The sequence below is a fragment of the Salvelinus fontinalis genome, chromosome 32, assembly GCF_029448725.1.
Source record: "Salvelinus fontinalis isolate EN_2023a chromosome 32, ASM2944872v1, whole genome shotgun sequence".
Taxonomy (NCBI): domain Eukaryota; kingdom Metazoa; phylum Chordata; class Actinopteri; order Salmoniformes; family Salmonidae; genus Salvelinus; species Salvelinus fontinalis.
The window spans coordinates 32,549,278-32,561,917 of record NC_074696.1 but is presented as its reverse complement, the minus strand read 5'-3'; the positions used below and the strand labels follow the sequence as shown (position 1 = coordinate 32,561,917).

The 12,640-nt window shown below is 45.1% G+C and overlaps 1 protein-coding gene across 8 annotated transcripts in view; it reads left to right on the top strand.

Moving 5' to 3' along the window:
- Positions 1–12,640, top strand: part of LOC129831105 (ras/Rap GTPase-activating protein SynGAP-like) — a 102,836-nt gene that overhangs the window by 75,636 nt on the left and 14,560 nt on the right. For all 8 annotated transcript variants that reach the window (XM_055894141.1, XM_055894142.1, XM_055894138.1 and 5 more), the window contains 6 exons: positions 1,231–1,432; positions 4,425–4,615; positions 4,919–5,123; positions 5,730–6,347; positions 10,457–10,990; positions 11,665–11,832. In XM_055894141.1, the coding sequence (XP_055750116.1) occupies positions 1,231–1,432; positions 4,425–4,615; positions 4,919–5,123; positions 5,730–6,347; positions 10,457–10,990; positions 11,665–11,832 (1,918 nt within the window). The remainder of the gene's footprint in view (positions 1–1,230; positions 1,433–4,424; positions 4,616–4,918; positions 5,124–5,729; positions 6,348–10,456; positions 10,991–11,664; positions 11,833–12,640) is intronic.

Genomic DNA, 12,640 nt, shown 5'->3' with positions numbered 1-12,640 from the left:
CCTCCTCCCACGTCCATGATTTCCTCCACTCCCTTTTCTCCCGGGCCCAGGATCCCTGCTCCTCCTGGCCACGCTGCTGGGTCCTTTGGTGGTGGGATCTTCTGTCACGAACGTTCGTAGAAACGGACCATGGGGCAGCGTGCGTAGAGTTCCACATATTTTAATAAATTGAAACTCACCAAACAAAACAAACAAGCACAAACGAAACGTGACGTTCTGGGCTGTTCACAGGCAGCTACACAAACACAATATCTCACAAAGCACAAAGGGGAGATGGCTGCCTAAATATGATCCCCAATCAAAGACAACGATAAACAGCTGCCTCTGATTGGGAAACATACCAGGCCAGCATAGATGATTAAACCCCTAGATAACCCACCCTAGTCATTGTCACGCCCCAACCACCATAGAGTATAAACAGCTCTCTATGGTCAGGACGTGACAGGTAGAGTGGCTAGACGGAAGCCACTCCTCAGTAAAAGGCACATGACAGCCCACATGCAGTTTGCCAAAAGCCACCTAAAGACTCTCAGACCATGAGAAACAAGATTCTCTGGTCTGATGAAACCAAGATTGAACCCTTTGGCCTGAATGCCAAGTGTCACGTCTGGTGAAGCGTCTGCTGTCACGTGAAGCATGGTGATGGCAGCATCATGCTGTGGGGATGTTTTTCAGAGGCAGGGACTAGTGGACTACTGAGAATCGAGGCAAAGATGAATGGAGCAAAGTACAGAGAGATCCTTGATGAAAACCTGCTCCAGAACACTCAGGACATCAGACTGGGCCTTCCAACAGGACAGCAACCCTAAGCATGCAGCCAAGACAACACAGGAGTGTTGAGGCTGTAATCGATGCCAAAGGTGCTCCAACAAAGTATTGTGTAAGGGTCTGAATACTTATGTAAATGTGATATTTCCAGGAAGGTTTTCTTCATAAATTAGCAAACATTTCTAAAAACCCATTTTTGCTTTGTCATTATGGGTTATTGTGTGTAGAGTGATGAAGGAAAAAAAACAATTTAATCCATTTTAGAATAAGGCTGTAGCCTAACAAAATGTGGAAAAAATAAAGGGGTCTGAATACTTTCCGAAGGCACTGTATCTTGTCCCTTTCTCCCTCAGTCTTTCACTGTCTGTGGGAACTTCTTTCTCTCTGTCCCCCAGTGTCTCTCTTCTTTCCCCCTACTCTCTCTATATGCTCCCTCCACACTGCTGTCTTTTCTCCCCTCAGGTTTAGTGGCAAAGAGGATCACATGTGTTTCATGAATGAGTTTTTGGAGATGGAGTGGGGCTCCATGCAGCAATTCCTGTACGAGATCTCCAACATGGACACGGGGAGCAACGCCGGGGGCTTCGAGGGCTACATCGACCTGGGCAGGGAGCTGTCGGTGCTCCACAGCCTGCTGTGGGAAGTCATGGCCCAACTGAGTAAGGTAATGTGGAATATAACCTCGTCCCCAGGCTATTGTGCACAGTGCATATAAGCCTGGGACATCAATGATTCAAAATTGGCCTTAGTGGGAGTGACAATAGAATTCTATGAGATTGACCTTAATAAGTAAAGTATTTGTCATCATTTAATTTGAGTGAATCACACGACTGTGAAGCGTGGTTCAAAATGGAGGCAGGACCCGGGCAAGAACATGTGGTGCGCACAAGACATGTAGGGTTAGGGGGAAGGTGTTGTGGTAGATGATTGATTGGTTGATTAAGCCGATGCCTACATTTTTCCCGTTCTTTCTGTATAATTGGATAACGAAGGCCAAGTTTAACACGCTGGTCCACCAGACTCTTCGTGCATTTGGGTGGAAGTGTCTGGGAACGAGATTATTTGGACCGTCTAGGTTCGAACCCTGGTCTTTTGCACACCACACACATTCCAAGCCCGCTAATCTGAAGCCTGGTCATAGTTTTCAGGTCTCAGGCAAGGTTAGTCATCACTAGGGATGCAACAGTAGTAGGCCCACGGTTCGATATGTATCGCGGTTTGTTGGCCACGGTAACGGTACCGTTTAATGTATCTTTATATTTAAGAAAAAATAAAAAGACATCACCCTTTAAACAATTAACTCTTTATTTTGCCTATAGACAAATAAAACTTTCCATTCAGGCCTGGTTTCTGTCTCTACTGTATGAAATCAAGGGGAGAAAAACGTTAAAATGAAAAGTGCTTCGTAGCTTTGACAACCTGTAGCTGAAGGTCCAAATATCAGTGGAGAGAGCTAGATAGGGTGTCTGTGTCAATTCCTTTTCAATTTCTCTCCGTGATGTTTCATAGAGTTTGGGAATTACTTTGCTGCTGGAGGAGACATTGTAACGCGGTTAAATGTTTTTCATCAGGTGACGAAATCCCGAGTCAGTAACCACCTAATAGGACTCAAGTCTTTGGCTATAAATACTCCCACTGCTTTTGTTATTTCTTTGTTTTTCTGAATTTGTTGCAAATTGTTGTTGGAAGGCAGCCGCGAGAGATTGTTGTGTTTTCGCTAACGAGTGGACTCTCCTTCCTCCAGCTCCACCTGCAAGGGATACGGCCGGGTGATGGCGACATAAATGACACATCATGTTAGATGTGTTTCCACTCGAGTAGCCGACAGTGGCAAAGCAATGCTTGCAGGCTGTACTTTGTTTATGGTCTTCTTACCCTCTTCATCGTATTGAACGCTGAACCCAAAATATTCACACACAGCGGATTTGAAAGACGTCGGTGGCTCTTCAAATTTGCTTCTCTGTCTCGCTAGCGCTCGCCATTATCACATTGGAGCTGAGAGAATATTTGTTTTTAGTTTCCCTTCTCTTCATGAGGCCCCTTTAGGGAGGTTTCCTACTGAGATGTCATTGCAAATCGTCATTTAGTTGTTTAAGGGGGAAGGGGTTGCGGTCGCTACATTTTGAGGCATTGCTGTGGAGTAAAGTTTGTCAACCCTCAGGAGCCCCCTAACAGCCACAACCTGCACGTCTGGTTCTGTGGATCTGAATGTACAACGTGTGTGTAGTCTGCAGTGCAATAAGTAAATTTAGGAAATTATAGGAAAATGACAGGCATACCGTAAATCCGCGGTTCACATGTGCGTATTGAACCGTAGCGAATGGTTTGATAACATACTGTGTACCGTTGCATCTCTAGTCATCACCCATGCCATTACATAAAGAAAATACTGTCGCTCCATCACTTGTTTTTAAAACGCACATGAACCAAAGAGCAAAAGGAAAATTAGGACAAAGGAAGTTGATTTAAAAAAACGTATTTCTTTTTTAAACAACATGTTTTGGCATATACTGTACCCTTCCTTGGGATATTGCATCCTAAATGCATTGGTTTTGATAATAACAAAACATTTTTTAGGACAAATTCCATTGTCCTCCAAGAGTTGCTGAATATTTTCCCTTCTCCAGCTGATCAAGGTAACAGGAATGCTACACCTGCCCCCCAAAAATATCACGGCTTGAGCCACGACTGATTACACTCCTGCTGTTGGCAATGCTGCCCACTACACTGGTAGCATGAGGAGGAGCATGGCAGCAGCAAGGCATAAGGCATGCCTTTAAACATAAAAAAAACATATTTTAGCTATTTTCTGCGTCTTTGAAGTATAAAAATAAATATCAAGTGGCTGTAATACAGATACAAAACGTTTTTCTTCTGCTGATATACCTCCTGCTACTGGTTTCTCTCCGCCACCCCTTTACGCCTCTTCTCTCACCACCTCTTGGCTGAAATACATTTGTATTTTCACTCTCTCCACTACTGCTGTTCACTTGGCTGAATTCCATTTATATTTTGGCTCCCTCCTCTCTGTTGGTAGAATCCATTTTAGAGAGAGAATGCAAATGATGTGGAGCACTGGTAAATATAATTTAAGTGAAACTGAAAGGGGTGTGAACGAGGGGAAGGGGAAATCACTTTTAATTGTCTGAGAACACAAAACAGGTGATAGCAATATAGTTGACATCTGCTTTTGCCTGCTCAGTTCCTTCACCTCAGTGTAGATGAATGAGAGGAAAAGAAGCTGCTCTAGACTATTGAGATGTAGCCAGAGTGTCTCCATGACTCCTGTATCCCAATTCTCTGTTCTTTCTCCAGAGATGTGCATTTATGCATTCCTCCCCACTCATTTATAAGCATTGAAATTGGTGGAGGCGTGGGCTAGATCAGGGTTCTGGAGGGCTGGTAGTTAATTGCACCTACCTGGTGTCTCAAATCTGAATCAGTCCCCAATTAGAAGGAAAGGATGAGAACCAGATGTTTTGGACCTCCAAGACCGGAAATGAACAGCCCTGCGCGAGATAGAGCTTCCACCACATTTCTTATAACACTATTTTCCTTTTCAATCCACGAATGGAAGTGAATGAGTGCACACTTCGTGAGAAAGGACACCATTGGGGATAAACTGACCAATATTTTCTTTGTACTTTGTCTCCCAGGATGCTATTCTGAAGCTTGGCCCCTTGCCACGCCTGCTGAATGACATCAGTGTAGCCTTGAGGAACCCCCAGCTCCACAGGCAGGCCAGCCACCAGCCAGACAGACAGCAGGACAGGCTCATCACACGGCCCTCCTTCAATCGCATGGTATCATCTGATTTCCAGAGCCTCATGATGCGGGATCTCAACAGGTAACAGCTCCGAGCTTAAAGGCACAATCTGTGTAAGATTTCTTGAGGTTCAATGGCCATTTCAATTGATACGCATTGATTATTGAAGAATGTAAGTTATGAATGCTTCATTCATTTAGTACTGTTTCACACTTATCATAATCCAACAGCTATGATTGTACAATTTCATTGTTGTCATTTGATTCTTTGTATACAATCAATGTTGACGCAAAGAGGAGTACGGTGTGAGTATACACTATAGCTTTCAAATACAGGCCCTGACAATGGTAATAATGATAGATAATGGTGATTATCCTCCCCCAGCTCAATAGACATCTCCCGTCTCCCCTCCCCAACCTCGGGATTATCTGGGGGTGGGGTCCCCTCGTCTCACGTCAGCATGGGAAGCTTTGCGGAACGAGACCCCCGCGGTTCAAAGGACGTTTTCTACGTGACCCGTCCCCCCTTGGCTCGGTCCAGCCCTGCGTACTGCACCAGCAGTTCTGACATCACTGAGCCAGACCCAAAGGTAAACTCCGATGCATTGATTTATTGCCACTAGCAGCCATCAATGAATTGACTACCAACAACGTTGAGTTGGACACATATAGTCTATTACAACTCCTAATATACCTCACAATGTAACGGCAGATTTCCTCCTCTTCGTCTGAAGAGGAGGTGTAGGGATCGGACCAAGACGCAGAGTGGAAAGTGTCCATAATTTATTATAAAATTAACTTAATCACTACAATGAAACCAATTAACAAATAGAATCCAACCGAAAACAGTCCCGTGTGGCACGAATACTAACACGAAAGACAAACACCCACAAACACACACGTGAACCCCGGCTGCCTAAGTATGATTCTCAATCAGGGACAACGATTGACAGCTGCCTCTGATTGAGAATCATACCAGGCCGAACGCACAAAACCCCAACATAGAAAACAACACATAGACAACCCACCCAACTCACGCCCTGACCATACTAAATAAATACAAAACAAGAGAAAACAGGTCAGGAACGTGACACACAATTTAGTAATGAATTATCACAATCACTAAATAGTGAACATTTTTGGGTCATAAGGGATAATAGGTTATTCCAGTTGACAGGTTATGTTCTCTCTCCTAGGTCCTCAGTGTGAACAAAAGCGTGTCCATGATGGACCTGCAGGACTCACGCATGAACAGCATCTCCAACCTCCATTCGGTGGGTGATATGCTCAACTCCTCCCAGGCCTCCATAGCAGGCCTGGGTCACAGTTTCGGGAACCTGGGAGGCCCGCTTCGCATGGGAGGCCATATGTCCGCCGGTGGCTCGGGGGGCTCTGGTTTGAGGCTGAGCCAGATGGGGGGACCCCTCCACCAAATGGGGGGTCCCACCGACTCTCTCTCCCAGCAGCAGCAGCATGCGGCGGCCGCCATGCACTTCCCCCTCTCCTTCCAGAACCCCCTCTTCCATCTGGCTGCCGACGGCCCTCGGGGTCAGTCTCACAGTCGTCCTCAAGCCCAGCCGCCTCCCCCTCCACTCCTGCTGGCCCCAGAGCTTGACAATGCCCACCACCAACAGGGCTACGTGCGGGCATTCGGCCACGGCGGCTTCTCGCGCAGTGAGGATCTGTCGGCCCTGCGGCCACAGAGCAGTCTGGTGCAGCCCAGTATTGTCCACTCGCACAGCTACAGTGACGACTACACGCGGCAGAACCAGAACGCTGAATACGCCCGGCGCCAGCTTTCTCTGCAAGTGCAGGTCTGTATTCCAGGAAAATATCAGTAATTTAATTTAAATATACCTTCATTCGTTCCGGTAGCAGCATTTCAGATGACACTGTCAGTGCACGATAACAAGAATACATCTGTTCATACTAAACATACGCTACACAATGCATGTAACATCTTATGCAGACAATACATTTGGCAAACGGTCTGTTGCATTGATAAACCCCATCATGGATTTACATTGATATTTCATAGAATTTCTACATAAATGTAAATTAATTCACCCAGCAGTCACTTTTTAGAGACATTGATAGTGAAATGTATCTGCCTATTGTTTGTAGTGATGCACCGATATGACATTTTTTGTCCAATACCGGTATCCGATATTTTCCTTGCCATAAAAACCCTGATACCGATACCCGATATTTAAAATTTTAGCGGCCTTTTAAGCATTCTAGTACAGGTAAATAGTTAACACACACATGGAAGCAGCGGTCCAAGGCACTGCATCTCAGTGCAAGAAGCGTCACTACAGTCCCTGGTTCGAATCCAGGCTGCATCACATCCGGCTGTGATTGGGAGTCCCATAGGGCGGCGCACAATTGGCCCAGCGTCGTCCAGGCCGTCGTTGTAAATAAGAATTTGTTCTTAACTGGCTTGCCTAGTTAAATAAAGGTTAAATAAAAAATAAAAAATTTAATTACTGAAACAGATTGTCATTTTGCTGTTTTTGAGGAAGTCCATTGTTTGCATCCATGAGCTAGCTAGCTTTTTTTATGACCAGCACTGTAGGTGCGCGAGACAACTTTACCAGCATCATAGCATACGTATTGATGAATCGTTGTGACATATGAAATACAAGTGATAGTGTAATCAATGTGTAATAATTACGTAAAAAATGTATGAACGTGCAGTCATATTCAGGTCCTGATTGGTCAACAAGCTCATCTGACACGTCAAATAGTGTTATTTGACATGCAAAGACCCAAACGGTGTTCCATAGAAATCCTGGTTGAGAATGAAACGACTAAACAAATGAACAATGAAACAACACAGCAAGTAAGTGAAACAAAACAAAGGGATGTGTGTGCTTTGGGGACCTTTAACAGAATGTGACTGGCAGAACGGGTGTTGTATGTGGAGGATGAGGGCTGCAGTAGATATCTCAGATAGGGGGGAGTGAGACCTAAGAGGGTTTTATAAATAAGCATGAACCAGTGGAATTGCGATGGATATACAGAGATGGCCAGTTTACAGAGGAGTATAGAGTGCAGTGATGTGTCCTATAAGGAGCATTGGTGGCAAATCTGATGGCCGAATGGTAAAGAACATCTAACCGCTTGAGAGCACCCTTACCTGCTGATCTATACATTATGTCTCCGTAATCTAGCATGGGTAGGATGGTCATCTGAATCAGGGTTAGTTTGGCAGCTGGGGTGAAAGAGGACCGACCACGATAGAGGAAACCAAGTCTAGATTTAACTTTAGCCTGCAGCTTTGATATGTGCTGAGAGAAGGACAGTCTACTGTCTAGCCATACTCCCAAGTACTTGTATAAGGTGACTACCTCGAGCTCTAAACCCTCAGAGGTACTATTCACACCTGTGGGGAGAGGGGCATTCTTCTTAACAAACCACATTATCTTTGTTTTGGAGGTGTTCAGAACAAGGTTAAGGGTAGAGAAAGCTTGTTGGGCACTTAACACAACATCCGGGGAGGGGCCAGCTGAGTATAAGACTGTATCATCTGCTTATATATGGATGAGAGAGCTTCCTACTGCCTGAGCTATGTTGTTGATGTAAAAATAGTGTGGGGCCTAGGATTGAGCCTTGGGGTACTCCCTTGGTGACAGGCAGTGGATGAGACAGCAGATTTTCTGACTTTATACACTGCACTATTTAAGAGCGGTAGTTAGCAAAACCAGGCCAAAGACCCCCTCAGAGACACCAATACTCCTTAGCCGGCCAACAAGAATGGAATGGTCTACCATATCAAAAGCTTTGGCCAAGTCAGTAAAAATAGAAGCACAACATTGCTTAGAATCAAGGGCAATGGTGACATCATTGAGGACCTTTAATGTTTCAAGTGACACATCCATAACCTGAGTAGTTTTCCAGAACTTCTTGGGGTTAGACCCACAGAGAGAGAACTGCTCCTTAAAGTAACTAACTTTGGCCTTCCATATAGCCTGAGTGCACTTATTTCTCACTTGCCTGAACGAGAGCCAGTCAGCCTGAGTGTGCATCTGTCGAGCATTTTGCCAAATGCAATTCTTGAGGTGGAGTAACTCTGCAAGATCCCGGTCGAACCAGGGGCCGAACCTATTTTTAATTCTCATTTTCTTTATGGGGGTGTGTTTGTTAACAATACCACAAAAAATATCAAAAAAGAAGGTCCAAGTGTCTTCGACAGAGGGGATCAAGCTGATTCTATATCATTTTACAGAGGCCAGGTCATGAAGTAAGGCTTGCTCATTAACGTTTTTTAGCAATCGTCTATGACAAAGCCAGACAGGTCGTTTCACTGAGCAGCCATTACGAACACAGGCTGTAAAACAGTCATCACTAAGGTCATTACAGAAAACACCAGACTGATACCTATCAGGATTATTTGTGAGGATAACATCAAGAAGAGTAGCCTTTCCTGGGTGTTTGGGGTCATACCTTGTGGGATTGGTAATAATCTGAGGAAGATTTAGGGATGACATACTGTAGCTAGGTGTCATCATCTAAAATAACCCTAATTTATAAGGAAGTTATTATTTGATTAATGGTGGTCAGACCCATCTATGTGAAGCTAGCCACAATAAGAATTAACCACAATAGTGGACTTTGCAGTTAGCCTTCAAAAAAAAAGTATGGCATAATTGTACTATTTGTATTAATTTGCATCACTGTCAATTACATTTTATTTTGAAGGCAAACTGCAAAATCCACTATTGTGCCTAATCCTTATTGTGGCTAGCTTCACAACACATAACCCGGTCCATTTGAGCCATTTGAGGCTGCTTATAACGTTGGCTTTGGGCAACAGGGTTAAGTAGCTGGCTAGCTATTTATTTTCATGAACTGAAGTTCAATTTCAATTTCAATAGGCGAACAACAAGTGGCAACCTAGCTAATACTTACTCACAAGGATTCCCAAATCATTGTTGAGAATAATGAAAATGCCCGCTGTTTCTACTGGTCATTGTTTCCAGGCTGGTTGTATTGGTGTTAGCTAGATACCAAGCTAAAGCTAGCTATCCCAGAAGTTGCGGTCAAACAAATTATGCTTTATTACCAACACGGTTTTGTAAACACATCATTCGTGGCCGGTGTTTGCTTGTTTGAAGACTTTTTTGTACAGTTTTGACAGTGCTACTTTTGACACGCAAAGACCCAAGCAGCGTTCCATAGTATGTATGTCGTGAAGCTAATAGCAATGAAGCTATTACTGTGTAACTCCGGTACGCCAACATCTGAAAAATAGCGCACTTGGCCGTGTGTACCAGTGCTCGACCATTTGGCGAAAGCCAACATCACCCACGACAGAGAATGGTTGATTGTCAAGGGCAATGAATTCCATTATCTTGGCGTTAATGGATTTCACCTTTGAGTTGTCTCCCAGAAATGTTCTTACTCTTTCAAATGACTGCTCGACTTGTTGACTTTTCGATCTACACAGCAGACATTGTGGGCTAGGATAGGAATGCTTTGTTGCACGTGTAGCGCAAAATTCTACGTGGCGTCATTACGTCATGCACCTACGTTATATAGGTATGCACGGTAGCTTTGACATCGGTTTTTAAAATCGGTGTTAAACTAGACATCGGAGATACCGATGTTGGCATTTTTAGCTAATATCGGCCCGATTCCGTTATGTTCACCGATTTATTGTGCATCCCTAATTGTTTGTATGAGAAGATGCTTGAAAAACAAGTTAGACAGGCATGAACGAAAGAGGGATTGTCCAATTAAATTGACTTCACAACCATTCCTCATCTCCTTCCTCGTTTCTCCTCTTACACTCTCTCCCTCACTCTCCCTCTCCTATAGTATTTGATCTCAAATACTGTATCTTCTTTTTCTAAATATTTCCTGCCCTCCCTCCCTCCCTCTGTCTCCCTCTCTTCCTTTTCCCGCCCACCCTCTCTCTCAGGAGAATCTCCAGCAGCAAATTCTTATGGGCATGACCCCTCAGACGGCGACAGGCATGGGCACTCCCACCTCCTTGGCCACTCCCCCTTCTACCGTGCACCCTGTCCGTCATGGCTCCGTAGCACCGCCTCCCCCGCAGCGCCTCAAATCCCAGCTGTCCATCAGCCCCGGGGCCACCTCCACCCCTCCCAAGACCCGCCCCCAGAGCAGGAACCTCCTTCTCCAGTCGCCCGAGTCCAGCTTTGGCGGCAGGCAGCCCTCGCCACAGCAACAACAGCAGCAGCAGTTGTCCGTCAAACAGTCTGACAGCCCAGCCCCTGGTCTCCCACGCCAGTCGAGCTCTGCAAGGGACGGCCAGGGGGCGCCACAAGGGGGCAACGGAGAGACCACAGACACCCCGACTAAGAGCTCCAAGCAGCCTCAGACCACAGACACCCCGACTAAGAGCACCAAGCAACCTCAGCAGCAGTCCCAGCAGCAGCAGCAACAGCAGCCTCCACAGCAGCACCTGCTCAAGCCCACAGTCAATAAACAGGTATATTGCTGGATCACCATGGGTTCTGTGTTGGGACACCTAGGACTTGAGACCGTGTTAGTCCACAGAGCTAAAGCCTTGGCATTAGCTCTGGGAGCTAAAATTAGTCTAGAGGTCTCAGCCAAGGTTACACGTCACAAACCACCTTGGCTACATTTATTAATCACACTTCTGTGATTCTCAGAATCTCAGCAGATTTAGGAGGGAGGGGTCACTGAGGAAGCTTAGCCTTTGTCACGTCTTCAGTGTCATGAACATGTTATTTGTGTTCGATTTTAACCAAATCTATATTTGGTCCCAGTTCTCTACACATTTCACATGATGTAAAATGATGTAATGTAATATAAATGTAACATCAAATACAATCTGATTATGTAATGAAGGCTATTGTTTGAACGTTATTGTATATTGTCAAAATCTAAGGACTTGTCCAAAGGCAAGTCCACAGAGATACATCTTGAAGATGGATAGCCACCTAAAAAGCACAGAAAAGTGTTGCTGTTTTATCTAGTCATTTAATCCATCCGCCGTTAACTCTTAACAGGTTAGAACACATCACAAGCTTTCCTAAATACTTTCTGAGATAGGAGAACCTTTTAGTCTTAATAATTTTGATAGCATGATCATGCGATTACTGAGCCTCTTCCTGTATCATCTTGCCTCTTTGCTTTCAGGCTTCTCAGTCCCCCTCCACCCTGACCCCCAACGAGCGCACTGTGGCCTGGGTGTCCAACATGCCACACCTCTCTGCCGACATCGAAATATTGCGTAGCTCATCGAACCTTGAGGACCTCAAGCTGAAGGAGTACTCCAAGAGCATGGACGAGTCTCGCATGGATAGGGTGAGCCCAATTTGGGGGGGATGAGAGCCTCTCTGGTAAATAAAATAAGTTTCCTAGATTATAAGGGAATGTCTTTATCTGATTTTCATTTGGTTCTCGGGTAACATTTGACCCCCAGCATGATGTTCCAAGAATTTTATGACAAGGTCAAAGGAAAACTTTCACTCTATGTCTTAATTTGATGCTCTAGGATTGGGACCTGAAAATATTGCTAGACTGTTCCTTGAATTAAATGTTCCTTGAAGAAAGGAATGCAGGTAGCCTAGCGGTTAAAAGTGTTGGGCCAGTAACCGAAAGGTCGCTGGTTTGAATCTGCAAGGTGGAAAGAGCTGCTCTTCTGCCCTTGAGCAAGGCAGTTAACCCCCACCAACTGCGGGGGGCTGTCTTAATTGACGCTATTGGCGTAGTTGTTGGGTGTTAACTGCCTTGCTCTCTGATTGAGGGGTTGGGTTAAATGTGGAAGACACATTTCAGTTGAATGCATTCAGTTGTGCAACTGACTAGGCATCCCCTTTAATTCATGTAATTCCTCACCTAACAGATGGTTCCTACTTTTAACACTGTGTAAAAGTGGGGACTACGGTGCTACAGTTGGGGAATAAAGTGAATTGTAGGAGCTCTGATGTATTGGGGTCAGTCCTAATACTGTACCCGGCTCCACGAGGGGGCTAAAGGGGGCCCTCAGTTCAAACGTGTGCCCCCTCAGCATTAGTTTTATGTCCCAAATGATTGAGTGACAGGTTGGCAAAAAAAATAAATGTTTTCAACGCTGCGCTGTCAGCACAATGGACAGAGTGCACCACGGTGT